At 44.2% G+C, this 24,257-nt stretch overlaps 1 protein-coding gene across 2 annotated transcripts in view; it reads left to right on the forward strand.

Annotated features, from left to right (window-relative positions):
• Positions 1 to 24,257, forward strand: part of Srgap1 (SLIT-ROBO Rho GTPase activating protein 1) — a 284,359-nt gene that overhangs the window by 160,234 nt on the left and 99,868 nt on the right. For both annotated transcript variants that reach the window (XM_057757527.1, XM_057757524.1), the window contains exon 4: positions 4,527 to 4,589. In XM_057757527.1, coding sequence (XP_057613510.1) covers positions 4,527 to 4,589 — 63 coding nt within the window. The remainder of the gene's footprint in view (positions 1 to 4,526; positions 4,590 to 24,257) is intronic.

The raw sequence follows: 24,257 nt of genomic DNA on the forward strand, positions 1-24,257 counted from the left end.
AAACCATATACTTATCAATTAATTTTTAGGAATTTCAGATTTCTACTCTGTAATGAATGCTCTCTTGACTTTTAGGAGAATAGAAAGCAGAAAAATTACAAATTGAGAAAAACCTCTTTAGAATATTAGCTTTGTTTAGATCTTTTATTCTTGCTTTATATTTGCATTGAAAACAGCATCATTCTTTTCTTTCGTCTTTTTTAAAACTACTATGTTGAAATTTTAAATTATTTTATGATTTAGAGCATTCAGCATTCATGTGTTTCTTGTTTTGTATCTACAAATCAAATGATTACAGTATGGGAAACTTGTATGTTAGTACTTAAAATTGTGTGAAATTTAAAAAAATAAGGTATGAAAAAGTGAGCCCCTCATGGAGCTGAGGCAAAAGTATAAATTTATAGTCAGCCTGGGCTAAATTGGGAAACCTTATCTTAAGGTGAAGTCAAATGAGTCAGCCAGTAAACTAAGTTATCGCATGATTGGTGGGAAATGGAGAAAACATTGGAAGTGATAGCATAAGGTGAAGGTGTGTGCTCCTGGGTGGCTGCGGCGAAGTGAGTTATTAGGACTCCAAACGTGATATAAATACATGAAAAAATATGGCAGATAAAAAAAGCAGAACAATTTACTTGATTATGATGGTCATAGCTCAGACTCATGTTAGAGAAGCATACTCGAAGGGAAGGCGGTATGTCGCAATGGTGGTCGGCCCTCTTTTCTCATGTCCCTCAACACATTTCATCATTTTCAGCATGAAAACAGAAGAAAGCCCTGGAAATGTTCATTTTGAGTTTGTGCTTGATGTGTCTGAAATATCAAAGTTCAGAGTTTAGAATTTACCCCTGGGTTCATATTGGAGGCATTTAACAAGTGTTAACTAAATTTCTCTCCCCTTGGATCAGACTCCCAGAACTCTGTCAAAACATCAGAAGACTGAGCATCATTTTAACTCCTGTAAGCGTAGTTTGGGAAGAAGTGGTCTTTTCTAACTGTTTCTAGGGGGCTCTGAGCAATCGAGGGGCTCTCCTCCTCTATGGAAAAGTAACCTTAACCACCTTCACTCAAATAGCAGAAACACCATCTTACCCTTGGGAAGTATAATGTGTTAGAATTTATCTTATACAGAAGGAACAGCCACTCCCTCCTTAAGATCTGTGTCTTTTGTTTTTTTTTTTTTTATCTAGGCAATAGTTCTTGCTCAAGTGTCCAGGGTCTGTTCAATTTTCGTTTTTAGTGAAACAGGACCCAGGTGCATGACACCCTACTGAATTTTGATGACCTTCAACATCCAGAAATGTTCTAAAAGCTCATTATTTTATGTGCTAGCTAAGCAATAAGAAGCTTGTCAGTCTAGGGTTCCTAGATTCTGTGGTGCTCCAGCTGCTGTTCTGATTGAAGAAGGGATGCTGTAGGTGTCTGGAGTACTATGTAGAGGGAATCATTACTTCGGTTGTGACAGTGGTCAGCGGGAACCGTGTTTTGACTGGAGTAAGGGAGGGTAAGATGAAGTGACCCTTGTAAGGTTTCCATGCCGTGAGAGCAGGAGCAGTGCCTGCAGCCTTCTCGTTAGCTAGTGATGTTGTTCCGGCCTGTGTATCTCTAAATACAAAGATATGGATTCGTGTTTCTTACAAGTCACATAAACTAGTGCTGTTCAAAGCAGCCAGCTCCTTGCCGATCCCTAAAGACATAGGAATGGTGGTGAACCCCAGAGCGCTGCCTCATGAGGCTGAAGGAGCATGATGGGGGGTGGGGGTTTGAGGTCAACATTGACTATATAACAAGACTTTGTCTCCTAAAGAAGAAATGCATGATGGTAGGAAGAGAATGATGAATTGTGAGTTAGCCCGCTAGGTCGGGACAGGTTTAGATCTTAGCTCAGTGAGTGAATAGAAACCATGCTACTGTGTTCTGGGGATAGCTCCCTGCTGAAAGCAGTGCTCTGCCAACTTGCCACCATCGCTAAAATTACCACTGAAGACAGGTCCTTAAAGGTCTCGTTCATAGAATGAATAGGTCATGTCACAGTTTTCTGGTATACGCTTTATTAATTCATCCATTGTCACTAGCAGCAGGACCCCCAAGGGTACAGAGCTTAGGAAGCTAAGTTGAGTCCGTGTCCATGATGAGGCGGTAGGGAAAACGCGTGCTGGAACACAGTACTTAGGGGCCTTTCAAAGTTAACAGCCATCTGGGGAAACTAAAAACCCAGGGCCATGGGGAGTGGCATCAGCATCAAATCAGACAGTTTCTAGGAAGCACCTCTTACGTGGAGGTCAATGGACTTTAAATCAAAGAGTTGCCCTTCATCGTATAGATCACAAACTGAGACAGGGAGCCAAAGTCTCTGAGGAGTCAGAATGGGTTCTCTGACTCTTGAGCCCTTCCTTTTAAGCATTTGACATATTGCCTCCTAGAAAACACACACACACACACACACACGGGGCGGGGGGGGGGTCTCATGAAAGGTAAAATTAAAATGCAAGTGTAGCCCTGGTTTCTTCTACCCCATCACCTGAAATCTTGTACAATGTGCCAAGAGCCACCCTGCTTGTTCTAGGATGCGTAGCCAAGGGTTACGTGGATGACCCATAGAGCCTCAAGCTAAGCTTTTACTCTGACCTTAAATATACTGGTGTGAGATTAATTGAACCGGTGGGATTTTTTTTTCTGTTATTGTTTGGAAATCTTAGCCAAGATATATTTTCTTTTTGGACTTGCTACTAGAAACGTGGGTAACTGAGCAGGACTCCTTGGTGGCCTTTGATCCCATTAGAGAGTTTAAATTGATGGCCCAGTTCTTTGGATGAAACCTGATATTAAAAAAACACCAAGCTGAAGTCACAGGAGATTGTAGTATAATGCGTACATTTGGAGTCCCAGCTTGGGGCATAGAGTTCCGGGCTATATTAGCCCGCATGTACGTTCCCTTTTACTCAGGAGTGACTGTTAGTCTCCTCATATTTATTTAACAAAAGAATATTTAAAATTCCTAAATCCAATTTAGAGACTTAGACCTTGTCAGAATCTGGCATATGCAACGCTGTCCAGGAGCCCAAGGAAACCCAGTGATGAACGCCGCTGGTGAATCTGAATGTCTCAACATTGTGTGACTCTGATGTTTTCTTCCCATGGCATTTGATCACCCATGAATCTTCATTTCAGCAGTTTAGTCTTTGCTTCTTCCTGAGACCTAAACCAATAACCTCCCCAAAATAGGCAGATCCGATTTGATCTGAGTCCCAGTTTCTTAAGACCATGGTCATCTCCCCTCCGTGGCGGTCTGCAGGTGGTCTTGGTAGCTATAGCAACTGCTTCACTCCCCTCAGACATAGCAGTTCAGGTTGCCCTTGTGATCATCAAGGGCTTTCCTCAGAGTTTCCTGTGCACCTAGCCAAGACGGCCAGGTTGGGTGAGATTGATTAGGAGCCATCTTAAAGCCTATGTCCTAGGTACCCACTCATAGGTGGCATGGGAAACTGTACAACCCAGTGTGAACAGCAGTGGCTCCTGGTACCATCTCACACTATAGATGGAGCCAACCACACTCTGCATTCTCTATAGATGACTACGGAATGAACCCAAAACAGATAAACACGGCTGGCTCTGGTTCCTATAAAATAAATCAGCTTGAAGGAAAACAATATGCAAATATCCCACCATCAAACTCTGGATAGGTGGAGAGAGGAGTTGACTCTGATGTTTGGTCTTCATAAAAAATGAGGCAGATGTAGCAGTGTGTGGACCTTATGTGAACTTGCTGTCGGGCAGCTTCAGAAGTGTTTTCTTAAATTGTAGTGACCCCGAACAGTTCATTTCCTCTAACTTTGCTGTTTGGGTCATCGCCACCGTAGAATGCAGTGTGATTACAGTAGGAAAGCTGATTGCTCAAGCTCACCCTTTCTTTGCAGCTTGCTCTCCACTTATTTTCCTGTTGGTGTGTGTAGGGTGTTGTGGGGTGCGCATGTGCCATGCTGCACGTGTGGTCAGAGGAAGGGTTTGTAAAGTCAGTTTTCTCCCTCCTCCTTCATGTGGGCAAACCTTAGGCTTATGGCGCAAGTGCCATCTTGCTGGCCTATGGTTTTTGATTAAGACAGTGGCTCAGGCTGGCCTGAAACTCCCTGTCCCCCTCCCTCAGCCTGCCTAATGCCAGGATTATTATAGGCACCGCCATGCCTGGCCTGCCGCTCACCTTCAAAGCAAGCATGATGCTTCACCTTGTGCACACATTACCCACTCTCCCACAGGGTCTGACATGACTGCAGGGGGAGCCACCCTGGCTGCCCCTCCACCTGTCCCTGCACATCATACAGAGACTGTCGGCCATGCTCCTCCATATGAGAAACGGCTTTAGGGCTGAAAGTGTTTTGTGATATTAAGGACACACCAGTTTTCTATTATGTATGGCTTCCTATTATGTCTTATACATCCATCAATCTTCAGTTAGTGGTCTTTAAAATATGTGAACTTTAAGAACAAAATTTCTCATATCGTAATGTTTTTCTCCTTTTTCTTCTTTGTAGAGCAAGGAGATTGCATTCCAACTGCACGAGGACTTGATGAAGGTTCTTAATGAGCTCTACACGGTACGTACATAGTCTGTCTTCGCTTGTGGGCTTCTGCTTTGCTGGTCTGTGGGAGCTGCTTGTTTTACAACTCCCTCCAAGTGTTGATGATCTTTTGAAAACCTGGAATAATGAGGTAGCCGTGAGCTCAGCACATTCCTCCGCCAGTCACCCCACATTTGCAGACCGTATGAGTGTGTACACACGTAGCATGCACACACGTGGCTAAGAAAACAGAATATAGAGGCTCAATTAGACATGTTTTTACTGGTTGGATGAAATGGGACCTGCTTTCAATTTTTGAATATTGCATTTAAAATTGCCATTCTTAGATGCAAGTTGAGGCTTGCTTTATTTTTTTATTTATTTTTTTTTTTTTTGGTGTTTTTCGAGACAGGGTTTCTCTGTGGTTTTGGAGCCTGTCCTGGAACTAGCTCTTGTAGACCAGGCTGGTCTCGAACTCACAGAGATCCGCCTGCCTCCGCCTCCCAAGTGCTGGGATTAAAGGCGTGCGCCACCACCGCCCGGCTTGAGGCTTGCTTTATTATAGGTGCTTTTGTGTCTGCCTTTCTCTTACTTGTTTGGATCTTGCAGGGTTGGGGTGACCCTTGAGCCACTTGCGTCCCAGGCACTTGCTGTATCCTAGGCCTTTCTTTTTCCTTCTCTTCTGTGCCCCTCCTCCATTTCAGTTCAATTGGTTATTTGGTAATGGCACCACACAAAGATTATTGGGGTTTTGTTTGGGGTTTTTTTTTTTTGCATGATAATATCCTTATGTCTTTATAATAAATTGTTTTATTTGACTTACATTTAATTTAGGGTACTTAAAGGAATAATTTAGTAATAATACTTAAGGTAATAATAATACAATAATTACTTTATTTGAGTTACATTTCACTTAGGGTACGTATATCATTATAAGAAATTAAATAATATAGAACCGCTTTATTTTTTAAGCTACTAATATTTTTCTTAATTTACAATTATTTGTTCCTAAAAAGACAAGTGTGTACAATGTAATTTGATAAATTACATTTCTTTAATGCTTACTGATTAGGGGACTTTTTTTTAACTAATTAAGCTTTTAAAAAATAAATAATATTTTTATGAAATTCACTAAGGTTTTTTTCTTCAGATTTATTTTTATTTGTGTATACATGTGTCCCTCTGAGCACATATTATATATGTACCTGTGCCAGGCAAGTCTAGAAAAGGGGTCAGGTCCCTCAGCTGAAGTTGCAGGCAGTTGTGAGCTGCATTGTGGACCTGGGAACTGAATTCGGGTCCTCTGGAAGAGCGACAATCACTCTTAATTTCTGAGCCATCTCCCGGACTCTTTTCTAAAATTTTTTTTTGGGGGAGGGGTGGGTTTTCAAGATTGGGTTTCTCTGTAGCTTTGGAGCCTGTCCTAGAACTCTTTGTAGACCAGGTTGGCCCAAAACTTGGAGATCCACCTGCCTCTGAGTGCTGGAATTGAAGGCATGTGTCACTACTGCCCGGCTGATTTTTGTATATAGATGATATTGGGGAGTTGTTGTATTTTCTGTGAACATAATTACTATGTTTTTATAGAGCACATTTGCTGCATTTTTATTTTGAATTGAATAGATGATTTCTGTATGTTAATTTCTCCTTCAGAAACTTTGATCTACATGCAACTCGCAAAACTTCCATGTCAGCAGACCTAGCTGTATACCTGGAGTCACATTTAATGTCATCACCAGATAGATCCAAGAGAAGCCTATTGAGCGACTTGGAGATGTAGTGGGGGTGTGGGGGTGTAACTTCTCCAGTGTCTCCTTCTGTCTACTGGGCTTGAGTATTTAGCAGGCCCTGGGAGTTAGATCAAGGCTGCTGACACAGGCCCTCAGAACTCTAATCAACATCAATCTGAAGTCTGAAGGTCCTAGGAAAGGTGACTAGGAACTGGATGGCCTTGTCAGTCATTTAACCCCTCGGAGTCAGTGGAGGAATTAAGAGATAGAGGGGAAAGGCAATGGCGTATCATCTGTCGATCTTTTTGAACTCCTAGAAATAAAATTCACTTTGAAGAGCATGCTCAGTGAAGACCAGAGATCACCTTCTTCCTCCTCCCACCCATCCCTCACATATGCACACTGCACCACACACACACACACACATATACAGACTCACACCCAGACACACCCAGACACACACACACAGAGACTGACACACACACATACACACAGGTACAGATTCCCACACAGATACACTCACACAGGTACAGACACACACACAGACACATACACACAGGCATATACATACATATACAGATACACACACACGGAAACACACACAGGCATATACATACATACACAGATACACACACACGGAAACACACACAGTCACACACACATACTCCATACACTTACTTTTAAGGGAGCTATTGCTTGGCCTCTTCCTACACTTTATACTATAAACACACAAATCCTGACTTGTCCAAATGAAATCTATTTTTCATATTCAATTCATATTAAGAAAGAATGAAAGCTTAGGATAGTTAAACAGTGGACCATTGGTTTAATGATTATGGTTTAACCGCTGACCAGTATTTGCTCAGGAACAAATAACTGTCTGGTATCTTATGTAGAATTTTGAACAGCTGATAACGTTATACTGGTCACTAAAGTCAGGGTATAAAGTACATAACCCCAGGGAATTTGGTTGTTGTTTAATTTCCTAGTCAAACAAATTCATTTCTCCTTTGCTCACAAACCCTTGAAACTCCCTGGGAGTTGGAGTGAGCATTTGGGAAATGTATTAACTTATTTGTGAGTAGGTGGGAAATGTGTTAACTTATTTGTGAGGAGACTGTTTTAAGCTGCAGTCAGGCTCCTAGCGGGCGACAGTCTCAGCATGTGCCCTGGCTCTGACCTGTTGCTCCCATCACGCTTGCTGATTACTCAGACATTCCAGGAGGCTTTGGCTCATAGCGTGTAGCCGCTCGGGGAAACAGAGAAGGATGCTTTATCATCACCCACCCGTTAGACAGAGCTGAATCTAATCCCACACATCCCTAAGGTTGTATGGGATGCCATAGCATACAATATAAAGCTCTGATCAATGGATAACAGGCAAGCTATGTAGTGCATAGAACATGGATCCCTGGAGTTCTAAACAGGAGAGAGGAGATTTTGTTGAAAGACTAACTTCTGAGAGAGGTGTCCTTAGCATCTTGTCGCTGTGCTGACAGACACCTGAGAGAAACAATTCAAAGGGTGGGAGGATTATTCTGGCTCATTGTTTCCCTTGAGTTCGTGGTTGCATGGCTCCATTGCTGTGAGCCTTGGGCAAGAGCAGAGCTGGCCTTTAGCCTGGTTGCTGGGATGCAGAGAAGGGAGCTCCTGCCCGCACAAGTGAGCTTCCTCTTCCTTCCTCTTTCCGTCCCACAATTTGTTCTGTCACATGACTGCCACCCACAGTTGGGTAAGCATTCCCACCTGCCTTAGTCATCTCTGGACACACCCTCATCCGCACAGCCAAGGGTTTCCTTTGCTGATCTTCTAGGCACTCTTCAGTCCCTTCAAGCTGTCAGTCAAGATTGAACCATTTTAGGAGGAGGGGTCTTGAAGATGTGCAAGCTGTGTTTGTCCCATCTTGCCTTTATCTGCAAAAACACGGACTCAAAGTGGGTTCAAGCCTCTAGTTTGATTTTTAGACTCCATGAGGGACAAGCCAAAGCCCTCAGTTTGGCCTTGAGTAACAGAGATGCCAGAAATAATAGCAGGAATGCATTAGAAGTTTATGCTTTCTCCTAAGAGTTTAAAGATTGCAGCACAGGGCTGATATCCAGAAAACCCTTCGGGAACCAGGCTGCTTCTAATCTGTTGTTCAGAGAAACTCTATTGCAGCATCTGTCCTTGGAGCTGCAGATAAGTTACAGGAACTCTAGCCTCTGTGTTCCTGGAAACAGAACCGAGAGAGGGAAGCGCAGGCCCCCAGCTATCAGGAAGACCTGGTAGAAACACTACATTATGTTTTCACGCGTCTCTCTTTGGCTAGAACTCAGAATGGTCCCTGGGAGCCTCAAGGACATCTGGCAATTGCAGTCTCTCGCTAGCCAGTTTATTGCTAACCTTTGTCTGTGTCTTTGTTTTACGGGGATTTTGTTCACTTGGAAGAAAAAGGAAGTTACTCATAGCTGGTCATACCTCCCAAAGTGCTAACATTTATTGCAGACTTACAGTGTAGGTACCTGTAATTGTGCTAGCATGATCTCCTCAGCATTGCTGGGGTGGTTATCTCATTATCCCGATTCTGTAGTTGTGGAACCCAAGGGCGTAGAGAGGCTTGCCCTGGCTTGCCTAGTCTCCAGTGAAGTAGGAACTCAAGCCACATCTGGCTCCGGAGCCTTTGCTGCCTCTTTGTCTCTGTTGCTATAGTCTAGGGAATCATTCTGAAAACAGATAACTAAATGTTATTGTCTCCCCCAAATAAGGATAAATTAATTTATCACCTGCCCATTTGTACTTTTTTTTATGAATCAGTAGAAATTAATGTTGCTTTAATTAAAAATGTAAGGGGAAAACTGAACATATGTCAGGATGGCAAACTGTACTGCTTAGAAATGTTCATCTAAATAGTGAACAGACGGAACTTAGTGGACCGGAAAGTAAGAGGGTAAACCAGGAGCCTCAAACTCTGTATCTGTGTCTCGGCTGCTAATGTACTTCCCAAGTTGAGCATCTGACTACAGATAAAGGTCAGAATCAACAATGTTGTTGATAGTGGGGTCAGGAAACAAGCAGTAGTGTGTCATGATGAAACAGCAAAGACCAGCCAGGCTGTCAACAGACTTGTGCTGGGACCCCAGCTCCGGTCCTTGCTCTTTATATAGTCCTGAGAAAGCAATTCACCTCTCTGAACACACAACCAGTGGGGCGGTGAAGCTGCATGTGTGAGTGAGTGTGTATGAGTGTGTGTGTGTGAGAGAGAGAGTGCGTGTGTGAGTGTGTGTATGAGTGTGTGTGTGAGAGAGAGTGCATGTGTGAGTGTGTGCATGAGCGTGTGTGTGAGAGTGTGTATGTGTGTGTGCGTATGTATGTGCATGTGTCTATGCACACATGCAAAGTAATCTGGAGACAAGATCTCATGTAGCCCAGGTTGGCGTCAAACTCGTTCTACAGTAGAGGTTGAGACCTTGAATACCTAATAGAAAACAGGAGTGTTATCACCTTCCAAGTGCTGGGATAACAGGTGTGTGTGTCACAAGCTCAGCTTGGTTGACGGTCACAACTGTGGAGAATGAAAACATCCCAGGATCTTCAGCTAGAGAACTGGAGACACCGGAGCATCAGTGGTATAGTTTCTAGTCTGAGTCCAAATGCCTGAGAAAACCTAGAGGGCGGGCCCTGGAGGTCCAATCAGATTCCAAGTGTGAGGACAGAGTTCAGTGCCTCAGCCTCAGGCTGCCACACAGCAAGTAGATTGACCATCTCCCAGTCTTCCCATTCAGTGCAAACCACGGATGGATTGTGTAAGACCTAGATGTGATGGGGAGAGCAATCTGTTCTATACAATGTTCTGGCTAAAGGGATAATTTCAACTAGAAACATAGACCTACAGTGATGTTTAGCAAAATAACCAGGTAGCCTGTGACTTTGTCAGGTTGGCACTTAAAATTAGCCACCATAGCATCTAACAAAGCTTCGGAGAAGCAGGGGCGATGGGTGGCTATTAAATCACAGCCCTACCACCTTTGCCTCAGTTTCTCATCTGCAGCAGCAATCACAATAACACCCAACTCTTAGACTTACTCTAAGGAGTGAGTGTTACTAAGACAATTATTCATTCAAGACTTTTTGACCGTTTTCCTGTGCCAGGCACAGTTCCATACCCTGGAGAGAGAGCCAGGAATGTAAACAGACCAAGTTCTAGTGCGAAGATAGAAACAGCAAAGACAGATGCATGTATGATATGGTGGCTGAGGTACCAAGAGCATGAAAGTATTCAGGACTGCGGTAAACACCTGCCTGTTAGTGTTGCCCTCACCGTTGTTCTCTTGGTCATCAGTAGGGTATGGATGGTAACCCGTCCTTGTCTGCCTCGCGGATTAGATATAGAGATCAGGGACAATGTTGCCGGTATCGTGGGTGTTTTTATACGTATGCAAATTGTCTTCCTTCTTCATATTGTTTGGGGCCAGGTCAGGTTTTGGAATATTCAAAGCACTTAAGCTCCAAAGAGTTTCAAAGTGTAGAATTTTTTAAATATCAGGCTAACACACTAAATGTGGGTGTTCCAGATTTAACTGGTTTTGGGGGGTTTTATTTTGTTTTAGAGTGAATTTTGTTAAAAACAAAAAACGAGGTAATTTGTGGTGGCGCACACCTCTAATCCCAGCACTCATGAGACAGAGGCAGGCGGATCTCTGTGAGTTTGAGACCAGCCTCGTCTACAGAGCAAGTTCCAGCATAGCCAGGACTGTTTCACAGAGAGACCCTCCACCCCCGGCCAAAAAAAAAAAAAAAAAAAGAAAAGAAAACTAAATGAGTAATAACAGAATTGTGCTAGGGAATTGGGCGAGGGAACCTTTGACCCAGAGTTAGAGGGAGCATTCAACCCAGATAGCCTTCAATCTACCCCATAAGGGCTTTGTCCCAATACCAAAGCCTCGAAAGGTGAAATTATATGTTATAAACTTATGATTTATAATGATTTGTCTTCTGTTAATGTTCCTTTACCTCCCATAGGCTCTGTGGCATTTTACGGGTTTATGTGAACTAATTCTAACAGAGATGAACACAAGCATCAGGATAAATACACATGAACCTGGTGGTTAATTTGTATCATTGATCCCGCTCACTTTGTGTATCAGTGGCCTGTGCGTGAGTAGCCGTGCTCCAGAAGTAATCCACCCTCAAGTTCTGTTGAATCGCCAGGAAGAGAACTGAGCAAACGAGGTGTTACCCAGCCTGAGTTCAGTCAGACTCATCACGATGCTGATTTCACATAGCAGTCCCATGACGACGCGGGCAGACCGAGGCTCAGTTTTACAAGGAGGGACTGAGACTGAATAATTAGCTCGGGTCACACAGACAGTAAATGACTCATCTAAAATCTAATCCCAGCTCTTTCTCCAAAACCCATCAAACCCCACTGGACCACTCTGCCTTAGGGAGGATGCCAAGAGAAGCAGAGAGAGAAACTCTGTGTGTGTGTGTGTGCGTGCGCGCACGCATGCGTGCGCTTGCACATTTGTGTCTGACCGACCTGAAGAACAGAGGAATTCAGAGGCAAAACATTTTTTTCCTTTTAAAACCTTGATAGAGCTTCTAAAACTATTACCTACTGAGCTGGTAGATAAATTCCTTTGTCTGTTCAACTTTAGTGTTAGTGTGTTTCCACTTAGGGAACCTTAAAAACATTGCCTTTCATTTCGCTTGGGCATGGTACTGTCCATGCTGTCTGTCAAATGCGTGTTTGTTCAGACAATGATTATTGCTGAGATCCACTGTCTTGATCCATTCACCTCTGTTTCTTCCTTCTCCGAATCCTTTTTGTCCAGAAACATAAATGGCAGATAGACACTGTCCTAGACAGCATCCCAGAGGCTCTCAGGAACTCACACAGGGAGTAGCTGTTAGAGACACTTATGAGAACAGTGTCCACCCTGGCCTTCACATGTGTTTGAAGCACATAGCCCTTGAAAAATGTTAAAATACAAAGACTCATCATTGTGTTATCAGGAATAAGGAAGATGGTGCTGTTATGTTGAGCCTTTGGAAATTTGGCCTCAGAACTGTAAAAGGAAGCTTCCCATTGGTTTTATAAGCTTACAAACCTGGAGCCAACAGACTCCTGAGGAAGCATGCCCCAGGCAATGTTAGAGGTTCCCAAAAAGATTTTTTTTCAGCGAGCCTCAAAGAACTTTTTTTTCCCCATGAAGTGTTTCTTTTACCTCCGGGCATTTTGAATACTTGGAATAGATTTCTATAATGAAAATGGAAATTCATTCCTTTGAGACGAACTACAAAAAAAGGGCTGAGCCCCGGAGTAAAACCCTGAACAGATGGAAATAAGGAGAAAGGAATATATCAAAATCTCCCACCTGGAAACCCCCGTTGGAATACTACATTTCCAGTGAAGGGACCTGGAAAGATTTTCCCAAGCAGCCTGTTTAGAGATCATGGACAACAAACTCTTTCTGATGTGTCTCTCCCTAGCTTTGTTACTTGAGTGGAAACAGAAAGGCGTTGGTATGATACGGTTTTCTGTCAACAACTCCAGAGTTGACTTTCCGGGGAGGTGAGCAATATAAAGTTCACATTTCAAGGATCCCGGATGCCTGTGTGGGAACGGCTCTACAGAGGTCCTATTTAGGGCCCTCTGCGAGCTAATGATGCTCAGTCCCCGCTTCATTCCTGCTGAGATTTTTCATGTATTAATATGATTTGAAAATGGCTTTTGGTTGGTGCTTCTCAACCACAGATACACAGACACAGCTGTGGCAGTCTGCGTGAGCAATATGAACTTGCTTTCCCCAAATACTGGCTTGGAAGTGAAAAAGAAAGTACATATTTTCCTAAAAAAAAATTTAAACACTAAAAAAAGTTTCATAATTAGGATATTTGCCACCAACAAAGTATTTTACCCAAACCATTATATTCTGAAACATAGAATCATGGCTTTTAAATTATTAGAATCCATTAATGACCGCCATCTTAGCTGGATTTATTTTTATTGGGTACCTAAGCTGTTGAGCTTGGCTTGCCATTGTTCTCCAAACATATATATATATATATATATATATATATATATATATATATATATATATAATTATAGCTGAACTTTTCTCTGGGCCACCAGCTCACAAATAACAGCATGGAGACTTCTGATTAATTATGAAAGCTTGGACTTAGCTTTATCTCAACTAGCTCTTATAACTTAAATTAACTTGCATCTGTTAATCTACATTCTGCCACATGATTCAGATACTTCTCCTCTGTTCTGTATGTCTGACTTGTTTCACGTCTCGCTGGTATCTCTGCCTCTCTTCTTCCCAGAGTCCTCTCTCTCCTCGGAAATCACACCTATTCCTTCCTGCCTAGCTATTGGCCATTCAGCCCTTTATTTGACCAATCACAGTGACACATCTTCACACAGTGTAGATAAACATTCTGAAACATAGAACAAACCCTTTTCTTCGATTGTTTATCTGAAAAAATGGACAAGAAAGGATTCTCAGTAGAAAGAAAACAACTCGCCAGACAGTGGTGGCACAAGCCTTTAATCCCAGCACTTGGGGGGCAGAGGCAGGCAGATCTCTGTGAGAGTGATGCCAACCTAGTCTACAAGATCTAGTTCCAGGACAGGCTCCAAAGCTACACAGAGAAATCCTGTCTAAAAAAAAAAAAAAAAAAAAAAAAAAAAAAAAGAACAAGAAAGAAAGAAAGAACAAATCAAGATCTAAGTCAATTGCCTCTGGTGAGCCATTTCAACCTACCTAAGTGCACCTGGTTTCTGACCCACGTGACATTCTGGATTTAGTGTGTCTTAGGCTAATAGAACTTGAGTACTAAATTGATCTCTAGAAATGACCGACTGAATCTGCTCATTTTGGAAGTGGTCCACCAAACCCAGGTGATTGCTCACTCAAGCCCCAGAACTAATTCACGGCCAGGCTGGAAATGAAATCGGGGCTTGAATTCCGACTAACGCATAGCTTCCTGTGAGGCGTGGGCCTGTCTCAGAGCAGGAGAGACTGGGCCAGCTCAGAGGCTTGCTGAGTGGCAGCTATTCACCGCACCATTGTAATAGCAGGTAGTCTTCCTCCTGGCTCTGGTCGGAACCATTTACATAATTAGTTCTTTAAACTCTTGTGGCAGGCAGCCAAGGCAGAGAGACAGAAGTACTTTGCCCAAGATGACAGGAAGTCTCAGAGCAGACTGACTGCCCATTTAGACCACATGCCGTACCTTTTCATAAGCGATGATACAGCCAAGCAGGCCATCACAGTTGACCACCACATCCACGTGGAGTCAACCAACCATGGACCAAAAACGGTCCAGAACCTGGCATCTCTACTGGACATTTATGGACCTTGTGTTCTTGTCACAGTTCTCTGAGTAACAGTGTAGTACCCATGTACCCAACATTTGCTTTGCACTGGATAGTGGAAATGATCTAGAGGTGACTTAAAATACGTGGGAGGGGATACAAAGATTCTGTGTGAGTGCTATGCCCTTTAAAGTAAAGGACTTGAGCATCCAGATTTTGTGAGGCATTGTGGAACCTGTCCCCTGGAGATGCTGAAGGACACCTGTAGCACAGTTTCTAATTGGTCTTAATAAAGACCCAGAGTCAGATATTAGGGGTGAAAGCTGTAAGATCAGAGAAGCAGAGCAGCCAGCCACTAGTTCTTACCCCTACGAAATCCTCAGAAGCAAGGGATCATGATCCTGGCTCTAACAATCCCCAGACTGAATGCCTTGAGCTCCTATCTCCTCCCGCCTTATATTCCTCTCTCTACCCAGCCTTATCCCTTCCTATCTCTACCTCCCTAGTGCTGGGATTAAAGGTATGTGACTCCCAAGTACTGGCATTAAAGGTGTGAGCCACTACCGCCTGGCTCTGTTTCTCTTTTAGACTGGATCAATCTTGTATAGCACAGGGTGGCCTTGAACTCACAGAGAATGTCTACCTCTGCCTCTCCTGTTCTGGAATTAAAGGTGTACGCCACCACTACCTGGCCTCTTTGGCTAACTAGTGACTTCACTTCGCACTCTGATCTTCAGACAGACTTTGTGAGATCACAAACCAACATTTCACCACAGACTACCATTTTATACCGAAAGATGGGCGATGCTCACAGAGCTCGGTGATACAAAGAAAGGCCTGTAGTGAGGACTAAGAAGAGCCACAGTCATTTATTAATGGGGGAGATAAGATACAGTAGCCTTTGAAGGGAGCAGCAGGGTCAAAGCACAGAGTTAGGAAGTTCCATGCGTGGGATCCGCCCCCCAGTCACATCTGGGAAGGTCAGTGGCTGGACGGTTTCAAGACAGTTACTAAAAGGAGATTGTACAACAAACAAAACTAGAGGGGAGGTCTGGGAAAAATGGCTCAGTGGGGAAAGTGGTTGCCACACAGGCATGAAGGCCTGAATGTGGTCTCCCAGCACCCACATGAGACACCAAGCACAGAGCCCTCTGCCTGTTCTAGCTCTGAGCAGAGGAGTCAGGAGGCCTAGGGCTTGCTGAGCCACCAACCTCATAAATATTCCTGTTGGGGATTCAGTAAGAGAACCTGAGGGGGGGGGAGAGAGAGAACTGGCACTTGCCCCTGGCCTCCACACACATGCACTTGCACACACATGTGCACATCCACGTGAGCACACACACATATAGAATTTTAAAACAAAGAATGGTTAAGTTCCAATCAAAAGCAGGATGAAAACTCAGAAGTTTTTCTTGCTCAGACTAACAAAGGACTGTGCTTTCTTCTTTCCTTTTGTCTTCTATATTCAGTTTGAGATTTGGGGAAGAGGTGTCAAATTTCAGACTATTGTTCATTAAAAGAAAAGGATTCCCTCGTGGCATTTCCATTTTAGTTAAAGTCGCAGTGCTGGGGTGACTTCCAGATCCCCAAGTGTTTTGTGTGCTCAGTCAAGCATCTCGTCTCTAACCCTTCCTCACTCAGATGCCTGGCACACCCACGCAGCAGGGGAGGCCTGAGAGCTGGCTGTGAGCTGTATAAGTGGCAGGCGACGCTGAGATTCTAGTGTATTTGGTGGCCTCCCATCATACATTTGCTTTGCTTTTCATCATCTCCAGCTGCACAAAAACGCATTGCTCGTTTGTTTCCCTCCCGCCCCCACTGTTGGGGGGGGGGCTGGTGGAGGTATCTTCCCTCTACAAATAGGTTGAGCTTGTGTTCTAGTGCCTCTGAGAGCCTCAGGTGAAAACCCTTCTCGATGCATGAACTTTCTGAATGGCTCTCCCTTTTATTACTGACTTAGTCCACTGACTTGTGAGGCAAGGGTTAAGTCTCTCTGTAGGCCAGTTACTTTGATCCATAAAACAAAACAACACAACAACAGAAAGATCTCTTTGCTCCCCAGCCTCCCCCAGGTGTGTAGGGAGATATAAGTGAGCCTTGCCTGGGTTAGGGCTCTGTGGAACTGTAATATAGGTACTGTGACTGAGTTTGTTCAGCCTGCTGTAACAAGACCCTAGTGACTCAGAAACGACAGAAATTTATTTCTCACAGCTTGGGGGCTGAGGACAGTACAAGATCATGACAGACACAGGCTTCACTGTCTGGCTACTGCCTCCTGGCTTTTCTAGCTCAGAGCTCCTCTCTGTTTCCTCACGTGGTGGGAAGGGCCAGTCTAAAACCTCTTTAGTAGGCAGCGATTCATTTATGACAGCCCCGCCCCCATGACCACTTAATCGCTCCAGATTGTCCACCTAATCCCATGACCCGTGGGAGTAGGGTTCTAAAATCTGAGTTTCCAGGAGGTCAACAGTCAGGCCCAGCAGATAGGAAAGGAAGGTGAAATGTTTTATTAATCACAATAACAATTTATTAAGCATCCACTATGCTGGCTACAATTTTGAGAGCTTTGGGCTGTATTTTCTCATTTTGTAGCTACAACAGCCTTCTCTCTATCTTATTCCTGGGATAGAGGTGCCAAAGCTAAGAGGCAAGACTAAGCTTTGGACTTGGCAGCCTGTTTCCTGAGCTTGATTACCTAAGTCACTCAGAAATAAAAGGCACTGTCTTTAGGACACTGTGCTTGTTTTTACAGAGGCTTCTGTCTTAAGGTTTCGATTGCTACAATGAAGCACCAGGCCCAAAAGGCAAGTTGGGGAGGAAAGGGTTCATTAGGCTTACACTTCAGCATTGCTGTTCATCACCAAAGGAAGTCAGGACAGGAACTCAAACAAGGCAGGATTCCAGAGGCAGGAGCTGATGCAGAGGCGGTGGAGGGAAGCTGCTTACTGGCTTGTTACCCTGGCCTGCTCAGCTCACCTTACAGAACCCAGGCCCACCAACCCAGCGATGGCACCACCCTCCATGGGCTGGACCCTCCCCCACTGATCACTAATTGAGAAAATGCCTACAGCTGGATCTCATGGAGCCATTTCCTCAGCTGACACTCCTTCCTCTCTGATGGCTCTAGCTTGTGTCAAGTTGACACACAAAAGCAGCTAGCACAGTATCTTTACTGTAAGTCCATGCAAAGAGGCTGTGGTTTGTAATATCTCTGGGCGTAGAAAATGTAAGTATTTGTCATCCGTCCAAAACCCCAGAATCTGTGCCCAAAGTCAGTTAAATGGAAGGTACTCAAAGTGTTACTCCCTCAGTCAGCTCTAGACCTGTTACAGGGTTGTCTTTGTCGCCTGCATGCCGTATGCACAGACTGGCTTGCAGGGGAGGGCTCTCAGCAAACTTGGAAGTCCTGGGAGCAATGGTGGCTGCTCAGTCCTGATGGTGCTGAAGCAGGCTGGTGGGATATTCCTGTATGGTGTTAGGTGCTGGGCTTCATAGATGCCAACCTTCCAGAGACCTCCCGAAGACAGCCAGCACCTTCCTCTAGTGATACTGGTGGGAAGGACATTCCACAGAGAAGGGACGTGTGAGAGAAAGCACACTGCCCCGGAAGGGAACTCCATGCCCCTATGGCATTGTAAGGATGTCGGCCAGTTTGTGATTTAAAAATGAATGTTGAATAAGCTGGACTTTTAAAGAAATCTAGCCCCACCCCTTTGTTCATCTGCGGTGAAATACATAAGAAGCAAGATAGGAAAATGATCTTGGAGAGTGTACTAGGTAAAAGTTTATTGGCATTTCATATGAGAAGTCTCTGATAGTTCTAAAGTAAGTACCTCTTTTAGCATTATACTCACTAAATTATTGTATCGAATTTATTAAAAAATTACCTTATGTGCTAAAAAAACCAGCAGAAGCAGAATAATACATCACATGTTGTCATATATTTGCTACATAACATATGTCACATGATGAAGTAATATATTAATGAAGTCTTTGGACAAGGATACTCTGGTAACAGAAGGGGGCGGGAGCAGTCTTTGCCGAGTCTGCTTGCTCATCAGGAGTCCCTTGGAGATGAACAGAGCCAGTAACACTTGGCCATGACTCCAAGCTTTAAATTAGAAATTGCCTCCAAAAGCTGTTGAAAAAGCTCAGGTTAAGATTAATTTGTACAGTTTTCCCTCATTACAAATAGAAACATTTGCTTTTTAATGAGGCATAAAATAATTTATCCTTCATAAGCCAAATTACCCATTTTCCACTAAACGGTTTTATTAAAGTAGCAAAGTCTTATAAACCAATTGTAATTAATATTAACACTTTGAAATTATTGTTCAGTTTAGCATTCTGAACATGACAAACGCTCCCCTTGAACTCAAACGTAGAAGTCGAAACAGAAGCCCATTGCATCTCTGTATATCAGCCCCGCACTGCTAAAGAATTCTGGGCTTTCCTTCCTAATGAGTCCTTGATGATTGATCAATAATCAGTTTGGGAGCTAATTAAAGTCACTAGGATGATAGATATCCCCGAGTAAGGTTCATCAATACAGCAATGAGCAAGACAGCCTGCAGGGAGGAGGCATTGCTCATTTCTGGGTGTGTTCCGTGAGACGAAACAGATGAGATGAGTTACCAGAACCCTCAGAGGGTTCTAAAGAAACCCCGTACCCCCGGCAGTGTGGTGGTCTGCTGCAGGCTCAAGTCAGCAGAGATGGGGCAATAATTAGTATATTGTTACCCCAACTTTTCTTTGGGACTAAAATTTATCCATCATCTACCCTGATGATAAAAAACAATAACTTGCTTTTAGCTACTGGGAAGTATTTGTTTATTGTCCTGGCTGGGCTGAGAACATCCCTGTAGGCTCAGATGTATGAACACTTGGTCCCCAGGGGGTGCTCTGTTCAGGGAGGTTTAGGGGTGCAGCCTTGTTGGGGGAAGTATGTCCCTGGAGATGGGCTTGAAGAGTTTGAAGACAACACACCACTTCAGTTCCCTCTACCTGCTTCTTGTTTGGGAGCGAGATGTGACCTGTCAGTGTCTCAGCATCTCCTCCTGACACCATCCTGCCTGCTGGCTGCCACACTTGCCCTGCGTGATGAACTCTATCCCTCGGAACCCTAGCCCAAATAAACTCTCCCATGAGCGTCCCTGGTCATGGTGTTTTATCACCTCCGTACAGTGTGTGGTTGTCACTGTTTGGAGTTCTGGACTCAAGTCCAGCCGCATTTAGTGTTAGAAAGACCTAACAGATTGTTTGGACCACCCAGGCCTACAGAAGGGGAAGCTATGAGCCAGCCCAGCCCTACAAAGCTGTGCCCAGGGCACAAACTGCACACAAGGGGCAGAGAGCACGCCCACCCTGGAGTATCTGAGACTCCTGAAGCCCCTTCAGGAGCACGGTTCCCGGGCATGGGGAAGAAAGCATCCAGTCTCTATCAGGGGGGAATAAATACAAGCCTGACCATGATTTTCATACTCCGGGAATCTCTGCCTTACAATGACTTCACTTATAATTTTTTATAATTTATTTAATTTTATGTGTATTGGTGTGAGGGTGTCAGATTCCCTGGAACTTAAGTTACAGACAGTTGTGAGCTGCCCTGTGGGTGCTGGGAATTGAACCTGGGTCCTCAGGAAGAACAGCCTCTTAACCGCTGAGTCATGTCTCCAGCTTCTCACTTGCAGTTTTTTACCTGTAGGATTGTAGGAGTAACTGCTGGAACCAGCAATATGTGAGGGAATAGTGACCCAAACGAAGTCATTCAGTCTATCCAGAGGAAAAGTGTTCTGACCAGCTTTATTTATCAAGTTAACACAGCCTAGTGATGTCTAAGGGGAAGTCTCCAGGAACTTGCTAGATGACATAGACCTATGGGAGCCTGCGTGGACTGTCCTGAGTACTGGCTGATGCCGGAGGGCCCAGCCTACTGTGGGCAGTAGCATCCCTAGACAGACAGTCCTGGGCTGTATAAGAAACCTAAGTTAGCGTAAACGTGTAACCAAGCCTGCCAGTGAACCAGCAACGCCATGTTCCCCATGATTTCTGCTTCAGGTTCCTGCCTTGTATTCCTGCCTTGACCGCCCTTCAGTGATGGACTGTGACCTGGAAGTAGAAGATTAATAAAACCTTTCTTCCCCTAAAATGATTTTTGGCCTTACTGTTTAATCACCATAGAACGGAGGCTGGGACAGACAATATCCAGTTCTCTGCGATATCTTGTGTTTTCAACACCTTTTAAGATTTGGCTTTCTCTTCTCATCCTGTCGTATCATCAAAGCATCTGTCTGTCTGTCCCTTGACCTTGAATTATAAAATCAAGCTTTGTGTTAGATGAATTTTGCCTGAGGGTAGAGTAATGTGCTAACCACATTTAAGGGACCGGATAAACGTTCTGGCATCCACTAGGTCAAGTTTATTAAATGCGTTTAGACTTAGGGTATTTTATCGGCAAAATGAGCCTATTGGGGTGGAGCCACCCTTAGGTTGAGGAGAGCGTCACTGCTCCCTAGTATCATCCTCTGTTACCTCTAAGCGTCCCCTCATTCTCCTTACGTTGGTGCTCAGCCTTTCTAACTGTAACCCATAAATACAGCTCCTCCTGTTGTGGTGGCCCCCAACTATATAATTTCATTGCTCTTTCATAACTGTAATTTTGCTACTGTTATGAATCATAATGTAAATATCTGATATGCGACCCCTGAAGGGGTCGTGACCCACAGATTGAGAACCACTGTTAGACGCTCTGATTACAGTTCCTTCCCACAGAGCCTTCTGCACCAGAAGTGACTGTGATTGGCTTCCTTCCACGTTTGTGCCTCCGCACCACACTTTACCTTTCTTTTCTTTTCTTTTTTTTTTTTTTGGTTTTTCGAAACAGGGTTTCTCTGTGGTTTTGGAGCCTGTCCTGGAACTAACTCTTATAGACCAGGCTGGTCTCGAACTCACAGAGATCCGCCTGCCTCTGCCTCCCGAGTGCTGGGATTAAAGGCGTGCGCCACCATCGCCCGGCTCACACTTTACCTTTCTTCAGCAAAGGGTCTGCGATAGTTTGATCTGATGAGCCCTCTAACTTTGGTCCTCTAGGGAGACCTCGTGTGGTCCTCTCTCATAGATGAGGCCCCCGCCAGAGTCACGAAGGCTAAAGTTAGGAGCAGTTTTGTAGCCTCACCCGTACCAAGCCCACAACTGCTGTTCCATAGGTCAGTGCTTTCCATTAAAAACGCTGCCTGTGTAATTACTCCCGAAATGAAGTCCTTAATGGTACACTGAGCCAAAGGTAATTATTTTCATAATTTTTATAATCCTTATAACTCCTTTTGCATGTGGGCTCTCTGTCTTTACCTATATTCTCTTTCTTCTCTGCATCTCCATCACCCTGTCCTTTGGTAGGTTGACCGTCCCTCGCCAGCAGGGTCTAGAGTACCAGACAGTGTCTTTTGTTCAAAGCATTTGTGTGAATTCTAAGTACAATTTGATGATAAATTCAGACTGCCCTGCTGAGACCGAGCCAGTGGAGCCAGGGTGCACGGCATGTTTTCGCTGAGAAGCCAGCTTCGCAGACAGTCTTTCAACTATTGCTTGTTCAACATGATTGTTCCTTTTTGTCCGTTCATTAGCTCAAAAGAGTAAAATTGCTAACATTTCTTAGCATGCACTTAGTGAAGCCACTTCTCACCCCACTCCTTTTGCCCCTTTAGAAATGATCGCCCCCCTCCCCCACCTCAATTGCAGAGAAGTCATCACATAGTATTAAAATGAGTCATCTTATGACACTTTCCTCAAATATCAGCAGCTGGCATCTATCTTGCGGGTGTTCTCTCGGCTTTTTTCCGTGCCGTTTATTAGTTAATACCCGGAACCCTCCCACAGCCCCGTCCAGGCAACGGCATTGCAATTTTATTTAATGGTGAAGAGATTGGGGCACCAGTTAGATTATTTAGGGACAGAAAGAAAACCTTTCAGCCCTCCCCTCCCGAAGTCTAATGATCCGAATCTAGAAAGCAAGCATACGGCAAGCAAATTAGCAGAAGAGCAGGTACACTAGAGCCACTCAGAAGGTTCAAGTTTGAAACTTCAGCGACGTCTTAGGGGAGAGGGAACCGAGGTCTGTGTGCAGTAGGTAGTTTCTGGAGGAGATGAATGAGCCCGCAGAAGAGATAACAGTCCGGGACAAAGTTCACCTGCACGCTGGTGTAATGTTTGACTTTCAGGCCCTTCTTTGGCGTTAGGAATTTTATCTTGTTGGTTCATGAAATAACAAGAAGATAAAAGGCAAGTGTGTTCCCTTTTGGTGGGTCCAATCTTGAGACAGAAGACTCCCCAGGAAAGGCTGCCCCTGAAGTTGTTTCTCTAGGTAGCTGTACTCTGTTGGAAATCTAAGTGGCATTGGTGTGCCATTTATTCTGAGGAATGGTCTTGCCCAAGATCACACAGCATGTAAGTATAGGAGCAGATTTGAACTCAGGTAGTTTATCTTATGATTCTGCACTCATAGCCAAGTGACTTCCACAAAATTTACTCAGAAAATGCTGTTTTGCAAATTGATTTTGTTAATCTCAAAAGAGGCACACAGGTCCAGGGAAGGAAGATGGGTTTATGAAAGCTCACCATGACAGCCCTGCTGACCAACTGTTTGTGACTTAGCCACCAGCTACTTGTCTGCCTTGGTGCCCCAAATGACAATGGGTCTAGGGTTCTCAACCTTCCTAATGCTGCGACCTTTTAACATAGTTCCTTATGTTGTGGTGACCCCCAACTGTAAAGTCATTTTTGTTGCTACTTCTTAACTATAATATTGCTACTGTTATGAATTGTAATATAAACATCTGTGTTTTCTGATGGTCTTAGCCGACTCCCCCCGCCAATTGAGAACCACTGGTATAGGGAGAATTGAATGGGACATAGGGCTGGAATGTGGAGAGCTGCCTTCTCCTCATTTTATATTCTTAATATAAATGAAACATTTTCCACTCACTTTTCTTTCTGTGTTTCTGGAGTTAAATATAAACTAATTTAAAAGACCCCTGAGAATCAGCCGGCCCTAACATCCACACGGTCCGCTCACACCTGTACATGTGACAGACCCCTGTTTGCTTTGCAGTGTGGGTCAGCTTGCCTGTCCCTGCCCCATTGGGTCCTGTCTGGCCTCAAACCTAACATAGCCCTGGAAAGTGGGCGTTCAGTAGCTGTGAGGTGGATGACTACAAGTGTCGAGGACCAGGGTAGGGCACGGGGATTAGAAAAAGAGTAGACAAAGATACAGGCGAGAATAATAAAACAGAAAACATTGGATAGTATCGGGAAGGAGTTCCAGGGGATACTGAAATCCGCCCCATTTAATTTTCTATACACTTTTATACCCCAATACAACAGGGAAGAAGACAAAAGGCTTCTGTAACATGATACAAAGGACAAACTAAGAGTTACTTGCTTCACTATGTTGAGTCATCGAGCCATTAACTCATGAGAGAGAAACATTCTGTTGTTTAGGCAGTGAACCCACCCTAGACCAAGTATCCTGAAGGCAGCCACTCCCATGGTCAAACCTCCTATTTCAAAAGAAGGAGCAGAAGTATGCTTGACTATCCCGACCATTGGTCAGAGTGGAGTGGATCTATCTGTATGGAGGACCATCTTAATGTCAGAGAGACCAAGTAATCACAC

This window comes from Chionomys nivalis, chromosome 25 (genome assembly GCF_950005125.1).
Source record: "Chionomys nivalis chromosome 25, mChiNiv1.1, whole genome shotgun sequence".
In the NCBI taxonomy this organism is placed as follows: Eukaryota; Metazoa; Chordata; class Mammalia; order Rodentia; family Cricetidae; genus Chionomys; species Chionomys nivalis.